This window comes from Colius striatus, chromosome 14 (assembly GCF_028858725.1).
Source record: "Colius striatus isolate bColStr4 chromosome 14, bColStr4.1.hap1, whole genome shotgun sequence".
In the NCBI taxonomy this organism is placed as follows: domain Eukaryota; kingdom Metazoa; phylum Chordata; class Aves; order Coliiformes; family Coliidae; genus Colius; species Colius striatus.
The window spans coordinates 20,259,425-20,277,070 of record NC_084772.1 but is presented as its reverse complement, the minus strand read 5'-3'; the positions used below and the strand labels follow the sequence as shown (position 1 = coordinate 20,277,070).

At 61.3% G+C, this 17,646-nt stretch overlaps 1 protein-coding gene across 4 annotated transcripts in view; it reads left to right on the top strand.

The window, feature by feature from the left end:
* The window catches only part of GSE1 (Gse1 coiled-coil protein), a 100,464-nt gene that overhangs the window by 72,080 nt on the left and 10,738 nt on the right, over positions 1 to 17,646 (top strand). For all 4 annotated transcript variants that reach the window (XM_062007177.1, XM_062007176.1, XM_062007178.1 and 1 more), the window contains 2 exons: positions 11,597 to 11,815; positions 16,611 to 16,810. In XM_062007177.1, coding sequence (XP_061863161.1) covers positions 11,597 to 11,815; positions 16,611 to 16,810 — 419 coding nt within the window. The remainder of the gene's footprint in view (positions 1 to 11,596; positions 11,816 to 16,610; positions 16,811 to 17,646) is intronic.

The window sequence follows — 17,646 nt, the reverse complement described above, 5'->3', positions numbered from 1 at the left end:
ACGCTGGGGGTCGAGCGGGGGGATCCCGGTGGCAGCTCCTGTTGCGTGAAGCTTTGCCGTCATTGCCAATGCACTAATTCCTGTGCCCTGATAAAAAAAAAACCCTGCTCTGGCTGCCTCTTTGCTCTCCAGCCTCCTCAGAAGGGGAAGGGAAAAAAAATGAGAGGAGAAAAGCAAGCCAGAGAGGAGCATGGCAGTGTCAGGCTGCGAGCTCTAAAGCAATTAGGGGAAATTACGCTCGAGGCGCTGGCAAGCAGAGAAGTCGCTGGCAGCAGCTGCCCCGGCGTCAGGAGCTGCTGGTGGGCCAGGTCAGGTGGGAGCAGATGGAGATGGGAACCTTCCCTCTGCTGTGGGCTCACAGGGCTCGTGGCAGCGCTGGGCTGGTGGCTGTGGGCTCACAGGGCTTGTGGCAGCACTGGGCTGGTGGCCGTGACTCAGCCGTGCAAGTCCTGCTGGGGACTGTCACTGCCTCAGGGACTGCCTGTGTCACACTCCTCGGTGGCTCGCTCTCCTGGCTTGGCTGGTAGGGCATCTGGTCAGCTCCTCTGTGTCCCTGCATCCTTCTGGTCGCCAATGTTCCTATCACCTCTGTCCTCCTGGTGACCGCTGCTCCTGTAACCTGTGCTCCTGGTCACTGATGCTCCTCTCTTCTCCATCCCTAGTCACTGGAGCTCCTGTCCCCTGCATACACCTAGTCACTGGAGCTCCTGTCCCCTGCATACACCTAGTCACTGGAGCTCCTGTCCCTTCTACCCACCTGGTGACTGGTGCTCCCGTCCCCTCCATCCCCCTGCTCACCGATGCTTCTGTCCCTCTGGTCTTGGAGATGTGTGACAGGGCTCAACCAGCTGCGAGGTGTCCCCAGGCACGGTGGGGATCTGGCATGAAGGGTAGTTGAGAACAGGGGGCCAGGGAGGGGACCCCATTCCCCACCGATGCGTGTGGGAACCACGCTCAAGCTGCCTGTGCCAGCATCCCCTGGGGACAGTGGCACTCCTTGGAGACACAGAGCATCCTCAAGGGCCTGGCTGGCTGCTCCAGCACATCCCAGGGTGGCACCTGAATGCACACAGCCTTTTGGGATCCCCTCTTTCCTCATAGGTATCCCCAAACTGCCATCAGCCCCCAGGCCTGCGCGGTGAGGCGTGCCGGGTACCTCGGTGTGCCGGGGAGGATGGCAGCGGGCGCCCGGCAGCGGATGCTGCTGACTCAGGACCTTCCCCAGTGGTTCCTATTTTTATGCTGGGGCCGGTAATATTTAGCCCGTGGATCAAAGCAGATGGAGGGAGCCGGGTGATGCCGCGTAAACACCCGCTCGGCGGGTGCCGCTGGCTGAGGCGTGAGTCACCGGCGGCTCTCGGCAGCGCCGGCTGGGGCGGCCGCCCCCGGCGTGGCTCTGGGGGGCTCGGGGCTGAGCCCCCGGCTCTTGGCAGCCCCTGGCTGTGTGCTGTGGTTGGGGGTTGCCCTTCAGCCCCAACCCTTCAGCCTCAGCCTGGGTGTGTGGGTGAAGGGTGCCGGAGGGTGCTGCTTGTGGGGTGCTGAGGGGAGGAGGGGTTAGGGATGCCGCGGGGGTCTGGACTGTGTTGGAGTGCTGGGAAGCCTTCCCTCCCGCCTTCCTCCTTTGCCCACCCCAGCATCCTCCTCCTCCTCTCACCAGTCCTAAATTCGGTCGCTATGGCAACCATGTCAACCACTTTCCAGCTTCCCCGAGATGGTTTGAGGCGGGGAGAGAGGAGGGAAGGGGGGTTGCAGGCAGGGGCTGCAGGCTGGCTCGGGGGACTGGGGGCATCGCCCTGGGCTCGGGATGATGCTTCCCAGGTGGTTTTTCCCTGCTGGATCCTGTCTGATGAGCGGGGACTGGTGCCAGCCTGGTGTGTGCCAAGGGGGCAAGGCTGGGGGTGCTGCCCTGGGGAGGGGTGTCTCAACTGCAGTCCCCCAGCTGGGAGGGGGTGGGTGGGCACCTCCAATGCAGTGCCTGTCTGCAGCCACCCTGCTCACGCCAGGGCCCCGCCGGTACCCGGGATGTCAGTAGCCACATGGCAGGGTGTGAATTATTCCCAGACACCCCCTTTTTCTCTCTCATTTTCTTCCTGCCCCAGTCCTTTCCATAATCTCTTTATTCCTGGGCTAAGCCTGGTTCCCGATGGTTTTAAGGGCAGCTTTGCCTGTGACTATGTAGGACAGGGTGGGCAGGCTGGCGGCTGTGGGGGCGGCTGTGTAATGCGGCGCTGGCATCGCCCCGTGGCCGGTGGGCACCCACTGCCACCCCCTCCCGGGACCCCAGCCACAGTGCAGAGCAGGCCAGGTGGAATTACCCTCGGGGGGATTTGGCTCCTGATGAAAGCGGGGTACTGCTGCCACCCCCCCATCTTCCTTCCTCCCTGGGGTCCCTGGGATGCTGCAGGCATCACTCACCTGCAAACCCACGCCGGCTGTGTGGGGTTTTTGTGGGGAGGAGGGAGAGCAGGTGCTTCCTTTATCTCCGGTGTGTCCCCCCCCTGCCTCTTTCCCCTTTCCTTGGCACCAGCTCGATGGCACCTGCCAGGGACGCTCCTCCTTGGCACGGCACCGCGGCACGTGCACTGCCCGCAGCCGGGGGCCAGGCCTGCCCCGAGCCTGGCAGCGGGGTGTGTGTATCCCCCTTTCCTTCTCTCCCTTCTCCTTTCCCTTGTCTTGCTATTAATTTTTCACCTTTATTTCCCCCCACACCATGCTTAGTGAACCTCAACCCACGCGGGGTGTTTGTCACAACAAACGGCGCCAGGAGGGATGCTCCCCTGGCACTAAAAACCAGGGGACACACACAGCCCCCCACCCCTCTCCTGCAAAGAGCTTCCGGGGGGGGGAAAGCTGCAGCTTTTCTGCATCACCAAGCTTTCTCCTTCACCCCCCCCCCCCCCCTCTTCCCCTCCCTTCTTTTAATAATAACGCTTTAAAGATGTTTGACATCTGTAACAAACAGCTGGCATCCTGTTATGGAAGAATGTCCTTTTATTTCCAAGCAGGTTGAACTGTCATTAATAGTATAATTAGGTGATTATCGGCGTACAGCAGAAAACTGCTTAATTGCAGAGCCAGCTTTGCGAGGATCCCGGCTCCTTTATTGCCGGGTTTGTTTTAGCCGCCTCGGTTTTTTTCGCGCTGTGTTGTTGGGTTGGGGTTGGGGTGGGTTTTTTTTCTTCCATCCCACGTTGATTATGATTTTTTAATGCTGGTGGCAGCTGGGGGAGCGTGGCAGCACAGGCTGGCACTCATCTCCTTCCCCCTCCTCCCCCTTTCCCACCTCCCCGAAGTCCCCGGGGAATTGGTTTTTAACCCCGTGCGTGCTGAAGTCGGTGCTGTGGGAGCTGGGGTTTTGCTGGCTCTGCAGCACCCGTGGGTGGGAGCTGACCCCGTGCAGGGAAATAAAGGAGATGTCTTTGTTAGAGGCGCCGTGCCATCAGGTGGGGAGCAGAGCCTCGGGGCAGGAGGGCACCCATCATGCTGGAGAGTCTCTCCCATCCCTGCAGGCTGGGACTCTGCTCTTCCATCCCCACGGCCACGCGGTGCTCAGGATGGAGTCTGCGCATCCCCAGCCCCTTCCCCAGCCCCGGCAAGCTGCGTTTTGGGGGCAGAGCAGGTTTTTTGGCGCCCGCCAGACAATAGCGCTTTGTATCTCCCCCCGGTGCCGCCAAACACACTTGTTAGCGCCGCAGCTTTGTGCTGTAAATTTCCATGGAGTAATTACGTCTTAATTTATGATAATCCCGGGCGGGTGTTTGGGGGGGGGGGGTGAAGGAGGCGAGCGCCGGTGAAGTTTGGAAGTTGCCTTCCAGGGCCCCGGGGTCCCCCGCGGCTCATGGCAACCGTCAGCTTCTCTGTCTGGGTGCAGAGGCAGAGGATGGAGAGAGAGCATCCCCGAGCAGGGGCTGTCCCCCGGGAGCTGGGGACGGGTCAGTGCTGGCGTGGCTGTGGCTGCAGGAGCGTCCCCAGCGCCCTGCTGCACATCCTCAGCTCAGCACTCCGTGGGGATGGGGCTTTGGGGCATCCCGGGATGCTGGGCTGTGTCCCTAAGCAGGAGGGAACCTCTCCCTTCCCCAGAAACCGGCCCCTTCCCCCCGCTGAATGGCTCATCCCGCCTTTGTCTGGAGGCCTTATTACCGGCAAAATAGAGGCTGTTTTCCCTCGGCCTTCCCCGAGGGCAAATTAGAGGCTTTGGTAATTGTGGAGGAGGATGGTGGGGAGGGGAGGAAGGCTCTGCTTCCCAGCACCCATCATGGAGCTGGTAACTCTCTGGCAGGGATGTGGGGTGGGAAGAGAGGAGCTCCCCGTGTCCTCTCTAAAGCCAGTGCTGTGGGTTTGGGGAGCGCTTGCTGCACGGCCCGTGGAGGGGACCAGGTTTGGTGGACACATGCCTGGTGCCACTGTGCATCCCCTGCAGAGCCAGGAAGGTGCTGGCACCCATACATCCCACCACTCAGCACCAACGGGTGCCCTGAGCACCCTGTCCCGTCCCCCTGGGGGAAATCTGTCCCTGGAGAGGGGTAAAAGGCTGGGGCTGCTCCCGCTGCACCTGCAGCCGGGTCCCTGCCGGGAGGCTGTGTGCACCCACTGACATTTGCCAAGCGTGGAAATTCAATTAATTCCAGCAGGCAGATTAAATATAAGTGAATTTTAATAATTTGCTGGAAAGGCTGAGGATTACTGTGGGCGAAAAGGGAAGATGCTGCAAGCACAAGGGCACCGGCCAACACCGGCACAGGGGATCACCGGCACTAATCACCCTAAATCCCGGCGTGGGAAGGGGGGGATCTGCTCCTCTTGGTGCCAAACCCCCGAACCTAGGTGTTGGTTGGTCTTCCCCTGGGGCAAAGAACATCCCAGAGCTGTCCCATGGGCTTATTGTGCCCATCCTTGGCACAGTTCAGCCCCACGGGCATCACCACTGCTTCAAACCCTCCTCGCTGGTGCCTGTTTCTCAATGGGGGTCTTCACGGACAGGGTCAGACGCATCAAAGTGATGGTGGGACCCTGGCCTGGCTCCTGGGGACCCCGTGGGACACTGCAAGGGATGCCAGGGCTCCTGGATGAGGAGCATGCCAAGGTGTCACCGAGACCTCTGCAGCATCTTGTAAGCAAAGGGGGGGCAGCGACTGGGAGCAGATGGCGCCGGTATTAGGAAAATGAAAATACATGCGGGGAATTTGCCGTTTGCCAGCGCTCGTTCCTTATCCCAAGGTAAAACCTTCCCTGTGGCCCGTGCTGGGCCATCTGCACCCTCAGAAACCACATCAGCTACTGTGGGGGAACCCTGGGAGTGTGGAGGGTCCTCCTCATCCTGCCCAGACCCCCAGCTGTGCTGGTGGCACGGTGGGATGGATGGAGCTTGCCCATGACCTTTGCTGGGACACGAGGCATTACCATTAATACTGGTGTGGTTCTGGAGTTCAGGCCGTGCATAAATCTCATCTCAGGGCAGGCAGAGTCATCTGCCAGGCTCTGGTATTAATACTCCTTCCTAATACCTGGTATTAATACCCATCACCCCCAGAGTCCTTCAGGTGCCTGTGGATGTGTCGAGGGATGGGGCTGTGCAGTGTAACCCACCCCCTCTCCCATTTGGGGTGCAGTCAGGGTGGGCTCTGGGAAATCCCCGTCACTGGGTGCTGTCTGCCAGGCACTCACCCCCATGGTGGGGGCTGCTTTGGGCTCTGGGACCCTCTTGGCTCTGCTGGAAAAGGGATGGGAGAGCCTCAAAGGCAGCGAGATGGCAGGAGGCATCTCCTTGCCTCACCCCCTGGCACCTCCTAATGCTGGCCCGTAGCCCCCTGGGCTCGGCTGGGTGCTGGCCCCCTGCCCCTGCGTCCCCCCCTGCCCCGCCAGGACCTGCCCCGTGCAAGATCCAGCCTGCGTGAAACTCTTAATCTTCAATTTTATTCGCTCCGCTCCAGCCGATTTGCATAATCCACATAATCACCCCGGTTTTAATTGCCCACAACTCTGCAGAAAGATCATGTGGTTAAGTGGTAAATCATAATTAGATAAATAATTGGCTTGGCCGCAGCAAGCTGCTTTGTTATACCTGCCATCTGCTGGGCAAGGGCTCCTTGTGCCGAGAACAATGCGCCGCTGCCGGCAAAGCCCGCGCTGCCCGTGGCGTGGCCGTGGCCAGCGGCGATGGTGACGGGGCACACGGGTGGGAGGGCAGCGTGGGCACACCGGGCATCACCAGCTCCTGGCCCTCACGGTGCTCCCGGGCAGCGTGTGAGGTTTGGCAGTGCCAGGAGATGCCTGGCGCTGGCACACACGTTGCCCAGCGGTGCTGTGCGATGCCCGGCGGCACTGTGCAGTGCCCAGTGGCACCACGACGTGCCTGATGGTGCTGGGAAATGCCCAACAGCCCTGTGAAATACCCAACAGCACCAAATGATGCCTGGCAGTGCCATGCAGCCCAGGGCGGCACCACACAGCGCCCAGCAGCCCCCTGCAAATACTCGGTAGCCACCCGCAGTACCTGGCAGTCCCATGCAGTGCCCAGCAGTGTGGGGTGATGCCTGACACCCGGCCTCACACCCCACATTCAGCCCCCAGCAGCAGCTCCTCTACACCACCCATAGAGAAGGTGTGGGGGCTGTACCCTGCTTCCCCCAAAGCCAAGGTGGGCTCTGAGGTATGGCTGGCACCCAGATCTGGGCACTGAGAGCTGAAGGGAGCCACCATCCCAACCTGGATACTGCTGAGAGGGGCTGTGGGGCTGGTGGCATCCTTTGGGCACAGGCACTTTATCTTTGAAGCCCCCCAGCTTGTTCTGTTGGGGAAGAAAGTTGCTTTGAAGCAGTCTTTCACCAGCCTGATTTCCAATGGGCTTAAAGAGCACCCGGGGCTGGTTGGGCTGGGCATGGGAAGGGAGAAAAACAATCCCCTCCTGGGTGCTGCGCCCTCCAAACAAGCTCTTAATAGTTTGCCTGTTGTCGTTTGCCAGATCAATGGTCCATGGAGGAGTGATCGATGGAGACCCAGCCAGCTAATAGTGCCGTGTGCTTGGGGGCTCAGCGCTGCACCGGGGTGCCCCCAGTCCCATCCCTGGCCAACAAGGTGCTCCTCGCCCCTGGGGATCCATCCGGATCCTTCCAAGGGTGCTGGGGAGCTGGCCAGGGTGGGGAGTGAGTCCTCAGGCAGCTAAGAACAGACAGAGGCTGTGCTGGTGTCTCTCCATGCCTGGGGAGGCCGAGTCAGAGTCGGGCCACCCCTGTCAGCTGTGGGGAGGGAGGGCAGGAGCGCGGGCTCTGATTGATCCGTTAATTAATTAATGGAGCGTGTTGTAACGAGGGCAGCGCGTGGAGGCTGGGTGGGACACGGTCCCTGCTGCCCATCCCTTCTGCTGCCTCTCCAGGGGGTGTCAGAGGGAGGTGTTGGGGTGACCATGGGCACGTGCTGGCCCTGGCTGCCTGCCCTCCTGGCAGCAAGGGGAGGGGGTCCCTGCCTGCTGCAGGGGAAGGGAAAGGAGGGGGCTTGACAATGTGAAGCCATTAGCATTGAGCAAAGCAGCTGTTCCCACTCAGAGCATGCAGCTGGATGCAGCTCCGGAGCGGGAGCTGGGGGTGACAGGGGACACACACACACACACACACACACGCTTCAATCCATGGGGCATCACCCCAAATCCCTCGGGGAGCCATCCAGAGAGAGCCCAGGCACCGAGGGGGAGGATGTGGGGTGCTCATCCCTCCCTGCTGCCTCGGCCTCCCGCCGTGCTGGGGCTTTTTCCGCTCCATTTGCCAGGGGCTGGAGCTGCTGCCTGCTCCTATTTGGTAATAAATTATTAGTTGCAGCTCCGGGAGCCGGCAGCTCCGAGCAGTGGCTTTGAACGCGGGCTGAGTTCAATGGCAATCTGCTCGCAAGGGCACTTCATGCTCATTAGGGGCCTTTCAAGGTGCTGGGGGTGGGGAAGGGTTGTGTGTGTGTGTGTGTGTTCAGGGGTTAAACCGAGGTGTGAAGCTTTGCTGTGCCGTGGAGGGTGACCCACAGCCGTGCCAGCCCTCGCCTCGGAGGGGTGCTGGGGTTTGGGGGTGCTGGGAGCCCGTCCCTGCCCCGCTCCTGCCCGCGCCGCCTGCCGCCGTGTTTATTTGTCTCCAGCCCCACCAGGCAGCCAGACTGGTTCTGCTCTCGCTGCCGGAGGAGGCTCCCGCTGCCAAAAAACCCGCCAGCGTCATCAGGAGCAGATGGAGAGGAGATGGCACGCTCCCAGCTCCCAGCCCTGCGCCGGGGATGGTGGGGGGCCGGGAGGCAGGGACATCCCCTCCCCCCTGTCCCCACTCAGGGGATGGGGTCCTGCACTAAGATGCCGACCCCGTGGCCGGTGGCGTCTGTGGCACTGCAGGAAGGGGTGCCAGGCTGGGGGATGGCATGGGGAAGGGTGAGGGGGACATGGTGATGGTGCTGGTGTCTCTTCCTCCTCCTCCTCCCGCCGGGCAGGGGCTGGCAGCCAGCAGGCGCCGGCCACACCAGACGCTCCCCATACCGCTGCGCCCAGCACACGCCGCGGGAGAGGGGACGGGACGTGGTGTCACACTGCACAGTCCCCAGCCTCCACCGTGGCCTCAGGAAGGGTCCCAGCCACCCTGCACACCCCACCCCACCTGGGAAGGCACACGGCGGTGCCAGCCCCTCGCCCTGCACCCCGTAGGGCTGCGTCCTGCCCCGCCTGGGCATGGCTCCCCGCTCGCTGCCCTGACCCCGCGCTGCCGCCAGCCTCCCCACTTGACCTGTTTTTCCACACGGATCTGCCTGCTGGGGAAAAGCAGCCAGGGAGAGGCAGGAGGAGGGTGAGGGCTAAGGGGAGGCCTCAGGCACCCGTGGTGGTGAGTGCATCCCCATCCCCATCCGTGCCTCAGTTTCCCCACGCCGCCGTTCCCCCCGGGGCCGCCCGGACAGACGGACGCCAGCCGGGTTGGGGCACGGCAGGTGAGCGGCACAGCTCGGGCTCCAGCCGGGGAGGAGGCGTCGATTTTATCAGCGGGCAGGAGTGGCAAAACTGGTTTCCAGGAGCTTGAGGCTGGGGCAGAGCAGAGGCCCAGCTGAGCCTTGGCCAGCCAGCCCTGCGGGCAACACGAGCTCCCCGCGTGCTCCCCCGCCCCGAGCTGAGCTGCAGCCTCACAACTGCCCCAGTCCCGGCGGGATCACGGCTCTGCTGGCAGGCATTTGGGGCCACGGAGATCAGCTGAGCATCACACGGGCTGTGCTTCCCGTCAGCCCCCCTGTGCCGATCCCTGATCCCCCGCAGGCTGGTCAGCAAACGCTCCCCAGCCTTGGATTGAGGCTGGGGGGTGGGTATTGAGGGGGTTAACAGCTGAGGAGGAGGGTGGGAGGCACTGAGAAATGCCCTTGGGGGGGTTGCAGGGGTGTGCCAAGGGAGTGCCAGGCGGTGCCTGGGGTTCCAAGGGCTGCGCCTGGAGGATGCAGGGATGTGCCTAGGGGATGCAGCACTGTGCCCTGGGCATGTGGGACAGTGCCTGGAGGATGCAGGGCAATGCCTGGAGGGCATGGGGTTGTACCCAGGAGATGCCAGGCTGTGCCTGGAGTGCTGGCTGCCCACTGGTACACGGTGCTGCAGGCAGAGCCCTGTGCTCTGCTCTCTGGGATGCACCCGGGTGCTCATCTGGGGGTCTGCAGGCTGGTGCAGAGCCCTTGGGAGTGGTGGAGGGGTGTGTGCCCGGGCCAGGCCAGCACAGCACAACAGGGTTTGCTTCCCAGCTGTTCTGGTAATGAATTTACATGAGCTGAGCGTGTCGACAAGGCTGCAGTCAATGGCTGAGAGCACCGGAGTTAATAAATGCTTGTGTAATGAGGGCAGAGGGGAGCGCACGCCGCCGCGCCGGCCGCCTCTCCTGGGGCCGGGGGGCAAAGATTAATCAACGCTGAGTGGCACCGGTGGCCCCCCAGCTCCCCTGGCGCCCGCTGCTCTGCCCAGACACCCTCTGCAGGGGGATGCCTCGGGGTATTCCGTGTTGCCAGTGCCTGGAGCTGCCTCCAGCCCTGCTGGGAGCTGGGGGAGGGGGCTGCCCCTCAGCCCTGCCCCCGCCTGCCCACCTGGGACTGCAGCTAATTTTAGGCTGGTGTTAATGAAGCTGCTCGTTTGGAAGTCTATTTTAAGGGCCCTGACATCAGCAGTTGCTGTTTCAGGAGCTGGAGAGCCCTGGAGTCAAGGAGGGGCACAGTGAAGAGGTGAGGAGGGGCTGCAGCCTCTTGCTCACCCACCCTTAGGGGCCACTGTGGTCTCTGTGCTTTAGGGGGGCAACGATGGGGACTTGAGGGTGTGGAGGTGCCTGTGGTGGGAGCTTTGGGCTGCAACAGTGAGGATTTGGAGTTGCAATGGGGTATTTGGGGGTGCAGTGCTGGGGTCTCCAGGATGCCGTGCTGGGGATTTGGGGGGACAGTGGTGTGGATTTGGGGGTGCCATGGTGAGGGTTTGAAGATGCTCGTGGTGGGAATTTGTGGCTGCGATGGTGAGGGTTTGGAATTGCAATGGGGGGATTTGGGGGTGCAGTGCTGGGGTCTCCAGGATGCTGTGCTGGGGATGGGGGGGGAGTAGTGGCATGGATTTGGGGGTGCCATAGTGAGGGTTTGGAATTGCAATGGGGGGATTTGGGGGTGCAGTGCTGGGGTCTCCAGGATGCTGTGCTGGGGATGGGGGTGGAGTAGTGGCATGGATTTGGGGGTGCCATGGTGAGGGTTTGGAATTGCAATGGGGGGATTTGGGGTTGCAGTGCTGGGATCTCCAGGATACTCTGCTGGGGATGGGGAGGGGCAGTGGCATGGATTTGGGGGTGCCATGGTGAGGGTTTGGAATTGCAATGGGGGGATTTGGGGTTGCAGTGCTGGGATCTCCAGGATACTCTGCTGGGGATGGGGAGGGGCAGTGGCATGGATTTGGGGGTGCCATGGTGAGGGTTTGGAATTGCAATGGGGGGATTTGGGGTTGCAGTGCTGGGATCTCCAGGATACTCTGCTGGGGATGGGGAGGGGCAGTGGCATGGATTTGGGGGTGCCATGGTGAGGGTTTGGAATTGCAATGGGAGGATTTGGGGTTGCAGTGCTGGGATCTCCAGGATGCTGTGCTGGGGATCTGAGGGTGCAGTGGTGTGGATTTGGGGGTGCCATGCTGGCAGTTGGGGTTGCAGCAGTGGCACTTTGGGTTTTGGCAGTACCACGTGAGTCAGGGGGCTGCTCCTCTCCCCATCACCTCCATCAGGATACTGGCATTCCTATGTCTTCCCCAAACACCTTCTCCCTTCCTGCAGGGCCCTGCTGAGCCCCCCCAGTGCCTTTATGGGGGTCAGTGTGGCTGGGGGATGCTGGCAGCAGCCAGTGGCCCTCTCAGCACCTTACTTGCCAGGAGCAAGCTTCTACAAGCTGCTGGCTGGGTAGCACAGGGGGCTCACACCTGCCCACTCACTTCCCCACCATTGCATGAACCAGGGGTGCATTTAGGGGAAGGTGTTGAAGCAGAGGGAAGGTCTTGATCGTTCCTGCTCTGGGAGGGGAGGGATTTGGGGATACACTTTCTGCTCTCCCACCCCCGTTGTCCCTGCGTGACGTGGCTTTCTCTCGCTGGCAGGCATGAGCCATGAGCCGAAGTCGCCGTCCTTAGGAATGCTCTCCACTGCCACCCGCACCACGGCCACCGTCAGCCCCCTCACCCCGTCCCCCCTCAACGGCTCCATCGTCCCCAATGGCAGCCCAGCAGCCAGCAGCACTTTGTCCGTCCAGGCAGCACCTTCCTCCAGCTTCGCCGCCGCGCTCCGCAAGCTGGCCAAGCAGGCCGAGGAGCCCAGAGGTACGGCCAGGGGCTGGGCAGGGCTGGGCAGGGCTGGGGGGAAGCTGGGGGAGCAGCACGGCCTTTCCCCACCCTGCTACCAACCAGGAGCCAACGTTTTCTCTCCGTTTCCTTTTGTCTCCCAGCCTCGTGTCTCCAGGGAGCAGTTTAGAAGTGCAGTTCAGCCCCAATAATCCAAGCACTGTACCCTGAGGGAGCACCTTGTCTATCCCTGCTCCCCCAGCCCTGCTCCCACCATGCTTCAGAGAATCACAGCATGACAGGAGCTGGAAGGGACTTTTAGAACTCATCCAGTCCAACTCCCTGCAGAAGCAGCTCCCACCTAGATCAGGTCACACAGGAATGTGTCCATTTGGGTTTGGAAACCTCCTGAGAAGGAGCCTCCACCCTCTCCTTGGGCAGCCTGGGCCAGGGCTCCCTCACCTCAGCACTGAAATAGCTTTTCCTTATGTTTAAATGGGACTTTCTGTGTTCCAGCTTCATCCCATCACCCCTTGTCCTGTCACTGGATACCATAGAAAAAAAGGGATGTCCCAACCTCCTGCCACCCACCATTTAGATACTTACACATGTTAGTGAGATCCTCCATGCTGGGTTGTTGTTTGTGGGGTTTTTTTCCCAGAGGCTCTTCAAATCTATTCCTTCCCCAGCCAAATTGCCTGGATAAAGAGCAATTTGGGTGCCCCTGGGGTGTTCCTCGTCACCCTGCAATGGTCTTGGGTGTGAGGTGCTGCTGTGGTGCCAGAGCAGCCAGAGGTCCTGCAGGAATCACTGGAGCTATCCCACACACTCAGGATGAGCCTGGCCATGGGCTGCAAAGAGCTTCACTGGGAGACTGCTGGCATCACCCATCTGCCACGAAATGCCTTTTCTCCCTGTTATTTCCATTAGTGAGTGCTCACCACTGGGTCCTTGCCCACCACCGGGGCACTTGGATCCCTGAGGAAGATGCCCAAGCTTTGGCAGGGTGGTTCTTTGGAAGGCCTTTTAGGAAAGCCCCTTTTGCAAGGCTCTTTGTGGAAGATCCTTCTTTTCAGGTGCTATCCACAAGCCCTTCCTCTTAGCCCCCACCAGCCCTGAAATGCCCCAGCATGGCCATGACCTGAGGGAGCATGTAGGGACACCAGATCCCTGTGACAGCGAGGGAACAGGCCTTTGGTGATGCTTCAGCCTCTCTGGGAGCTCCTGCTTCCCCCCAGCACCCTCCCCCACAGCCCATCTGCTTCCTTTGGGATGGTTGGTTGGGTTTGGGGGATTGCTTTGCTTTTCCTTGCCCCCACACTCCACAGCTCATTCCCCCACCGTGCTGCTGAGCCTGTCTGAGGGGAGGCCAGCAGGTTTTGGCTTGGAATTTGTGGTGCTGGAGAGAAGCAGATGTGTTCCCTTGGGATTTCCCCTTAACATCTGCACAGGTTTTTATCACACCCCTCTTTCCCATCTGAGTGCCCAGAGTGGTTCATCCTGGGTTTTTTTAATAAGCAATGGTTTAAGTGTGTGTTGGGAAGGGGGTTTTTCTCCACACTGTGGTTTTTAGCCCTGGGAAGTGAATTGCTTTGCCCCCAAATTCTCGCCCCACTTCCCTTCTCACAATGGGAGATGCTGGACTGTGGTGGATGCAGATCCATGGCTTTCCCCTGTCTTTATGGACCAGCAGCCAGACCATCCCTAGGGATGCCTTGCTTCCCCCACAGCATCCCCAGCTGCAGGGGCTCATCCCAACTAAGTCCCAAGAAGCCACTGAAGCCATCTCCCTGCTGCCTCCCATCCTACCCAGGGGCTGTCCAGGGCCTGCTGCCTCCCATCCTACCCCGGGGCTGTCCCCAGGGTGGGTTTTATTCCCCCTCCCTTCCTTTCTTCCCCCTTCCTCCTCCTCCTTCAGGGTCTCAGCTGTTAATTACATTTGCCTGTCAGCCCAGGCTGCTAATCTGCTATCGCCGAGCGGAAAGCGGGAGGTCAGAAAACAAAGGTGACACCATCACACTGTGCCTCTTGTCATCTCCAATCCAGATTAGTTTCATTGACTAACTCCTGGCTGAATACCACCAGTTAATTATAACGATCACAAACCCTCCCGTTTAAAGCCACACAGCGAGAATTAAGGTTCTGAAGTAAGACTTTAGCTTCATTAATTGCCGGGCTCATTGTGATGGTATTGATTGTTAACGCTATCGCGTGGGGAGGAATGGCTTCCCAGCTCAGAGGGGATTAGGCTGCTAATTGTTGTTGGCCTTGTGCTGACAAGATAGACTTCAGTGGGTGTCAAATCCGTATCAGCGGCTGCCTTTGTCGGGGCAGCCTTTCTCTGTCCCCCAGCCTGGCTGCTCTTGAAGTGAAAGCGATTCGGAGCGACTCGGGAGGGATTAATGAGGCAAAGGAGGAGGCAGCAGGACACTGCACTTGGGCCCTGTGCTGCTGAGAGACCTTCACCTTGCATGTGAGGGTGCTGGGGATTCTCTGTCAGCAGGAGCAGGGCAGGGATTGTGCCCCTGTGCTGGGCCCTGGGGAGACTGCAGCTCCAGGGCTGTGCTCAGTGCTGTGCCCCTCACTCACTGCCACAGGGACACTGAGGGGCTGCAGCTCCAGGGCTGTGCTCAGTGCTGGGCCCCTCACTCACTGCCACAGGGACACTGAGGGGCTGCAGCTCCAGGGCTGTGTCAGTGCTGGGCCCCTCACTCACTGCCACAGGGACACTGAGGGGCTGCAGCGTGGCCAGAGCCGGGCACTGAGCTGGGGAAGGGGCTGGAGCACAAGGGGCTGGAGAGGGGCTGAGGGAATGGGGGTGTTGAGCCTGGAGAAGAGGAGGCTGAGGGGAGACAGGAGCCCTCTCTGACACTCCCTGACAGGAGGCTGCAGGGAGCTGGGGGTCAGACTCTGCTCCCAAGTAACAGGACAAGAGGAAAGGGGCTCAAATTGCCCCAGGGGAGGTTGAGGTTGGAGCTGAGGCAGAACTGTTTCCCTGAGAGGGGTGTCAGCCCCTGTGCCAGGCTGCCCAGGGAGCTGGGGGAGTGCCCAGCCCTGGAGGGATCCCAAAGCCCTGGAGCTGAGGTGCTGAGGGCTGTGGGTCAGTGCTGGGCTGGGCAGGGTGAGGGGAGGGCTGGGACTGCAGCAGCTTCAAGGGCTTTACCAACCCTTGCTCCCTCCCAGTGGTACCCTGGGGCTGGGGGGGAGTGTGGTGAGGGGCATGTGGGGCTGTTGGAGGGGGGTGGAGATGAGTTGCAGGCTTGTAGGGCGAGGAGCTGCTTTGTAGGCTCAGGGGAGGCTGCCTGTGTGCTTACAGGGCAGGGAGCCAGCTTGCACACTTGTAGGGCAAGGGGCTGGCTTCCACACCCCCAAGGAGCCAAACTGCAGGCTCGGGGGAGACAAGGCCCCTCTCAGTGCCAGGCTCAGAGCCAGAACTGTCACCTCTTGGCAGGCATCCTGCCGTGACCACGGGCCACCTCTCCGTGGCCAGTAGCCAGTCCCTGACAGCATGTCAGAAACCTTCCCTGGGCCCAGACTGCGAGCTGCTGGGTGGCAGCAGGGTTCTGGGGAGATAGGAGCCCCCCAAGCTGCCCAGCTGGGATTTAGGAGCCAGCACCAGGCACCACATGCTCTGCTTAACGTTGTATGTTGTGTTTGTGTTTCTGCTCCAGCTCTGCTTTCTTCCCCACCTCCCTTTAATTCCATCTCGATTTCTCCCTTGCAAGTATTGCTGGCATCCCCGGGGTGGGATCGGTGCACACACAGATGTATTATGCAAATGACTCCAAAGCCTGGCCTGAGGGTGATGGGGAGAAAGGGAGGGAGGGAGGGAGGAGCTCCCCCAGCCCCTGGGCTCCCACTGCCCCTGCTCACGACTTGGGCAGATGGATCCAAGGAGCCTGCGGGTTGGGCTGGAGAAGATGCAGCCACCCCAGGGCTGGCATCCCATCAGTGTCACTGGTGCCATGGCAGCAGCATGGGCAGGGACTGTGCACCCACAAAGGGCTTTAGGGAAGTGAGGGGATTGGCAGGCTCTGTTGGGCAAAGTCCCTTGAGAGAGAGCTCCCTGGGATGAGAGGATGGAGGTGCAGCCTGAGGACTGGAGGGATGCCCACCACTCTATGTGCACTGAATCCCAGAGTGGTGGGGGCTGGAAGGGCCCTGCAGAGCTGCTCCAGCCACAGCCCCTGCTCAAGCAGCTTCCCCTGGCTCAGGGGGCACAGGAACGTGTCCAGGTGGGGTTGGAAACCTCCCCAGAAGGAGCCTCCACACCCTCCCTGGGCAGCCTGGGCCAGGGCTCCCTCACCTCAGCACCAAAGGACTTGCTCCTCCTGTGCCAGTGGAACTGTTTGTGTCCCAACTTGTGCAAATACCACTTGTCCTATCACTGTCACCCCATCCTCCTGACACCCACCCTTTAGGTACTTGTGAGTGTTGCTGAGGTGCCCCTGAGCTCAGGCTTCTCTTCCCCAGGCTGAACAGCCCCAGGGCTGCAGCCTTTCCTCCTCACACACATGTTCCATCCCCTCAGCATCCTGGTGGCCCTGCACTGGCCTCTCTCCAGCAGCTCCCTGTCTCTCTGCAGCTGGGGAGCCCAGAACTGGGTGCAGGACTCCAGCTGAGGCCTCCCCAGCTATGGCAGAGCAGAGGGGCAGCACAACCTCCCTTGCCCTGCTGCCCACACTCTTCATGCCCCAGACTGCCATTGGCCTCCTTGCCCCCAGGCACCCACTCCATCCCTTGGAGCATCCCAGCAGGGCTTCAGCGTTGTTGGAGGGCAGTTGCAGCTGTGTCAGTGCCGTGTGTTTGCAGCTCAGCGTCGTTTCCATTGCAGGCTCCTCGATAAGCAGCGAGTCGTCGCCCGTGTCCTCGCCAGCCACCAACCACAGCTCTCCCGCCAGCACGCCCAAGCGCGGCCCCATGGGCCCCATCATCGTGCCCCCGGGGGGGCACAGCGTGCCCAGCACACCCCCCGTCGTCACCATCGCCCCCACCAAGACGGTCAACGGGGTCTGGAGGAGCGAGAGCAGACAGGTACAGTCCAGCTTGGGGGGTGCCCCAGCCCCAGCTCGGGGTGGAGGCTGCGGGGTGCCGTGCCCGGCGCTGCTTGTGCCCAGCCGTGCCACGTTGCTCCTGAGGGACCACGGTGCTGCCCCTGCTTTGTCCCTTGTCCTCCTGGCTGTCACCTCCCAGCTGCCTCATCCCCAGGCTGCCATCATCCCCTGCTGCCATCCGTAGGGGAGAGTGAGGAGGAGGAGGAAGAAGAAGGAGGGGGAGCAGCTAATTAAGAAGCATCGTTAGTGGTTCTCCTCTCTCCGCAGCAGCTCCGAGCAGATTCCCGGGGGGATTATGCCACTTGGCAAGACTAATTAAACCACAAAGCAGAGAGGGGATGGGAGGGATGAGAAACGCCGAGGGGTGTGGGGAGGAACGGGGACGGGAGCAGGACCCAGCATCTCCTGGGCGCTCCGAGGGGTGCGGGGGGGTGTCGGGCTGCTCCCCCTCTCCGTGTGCCCCCCTTCCCCCGTGTCAGCTCCTCCCGGTGACCCCGGCAGCACGGGGGTTAACCGAGCGTGGGTTATTGTCTGCCAGAGCCGTGCTCACAGCGGGAAGCCCCGAGACGGGGAGGTAATTAGAGCAGAGCCTGGCACTCACAATGAGCCTTAACGCGGGCAGGGGGGAGGGGGCTGGGGACGCCCTTTGTGCCGCTGCCGTGACCTTGGGACCGTCCCTGACGGCCGGGGAGGGGGCTGCGACCTGCCCCCGGCTCTGGGGAGGGAGAGGGGTGGGTAGGGGCAGGGATGATGCTGGGGAGCTGCTGCCACCCTCCTCCTCCTCCTCCTGACCGTTCACAGAGAAGGTGCAATGAC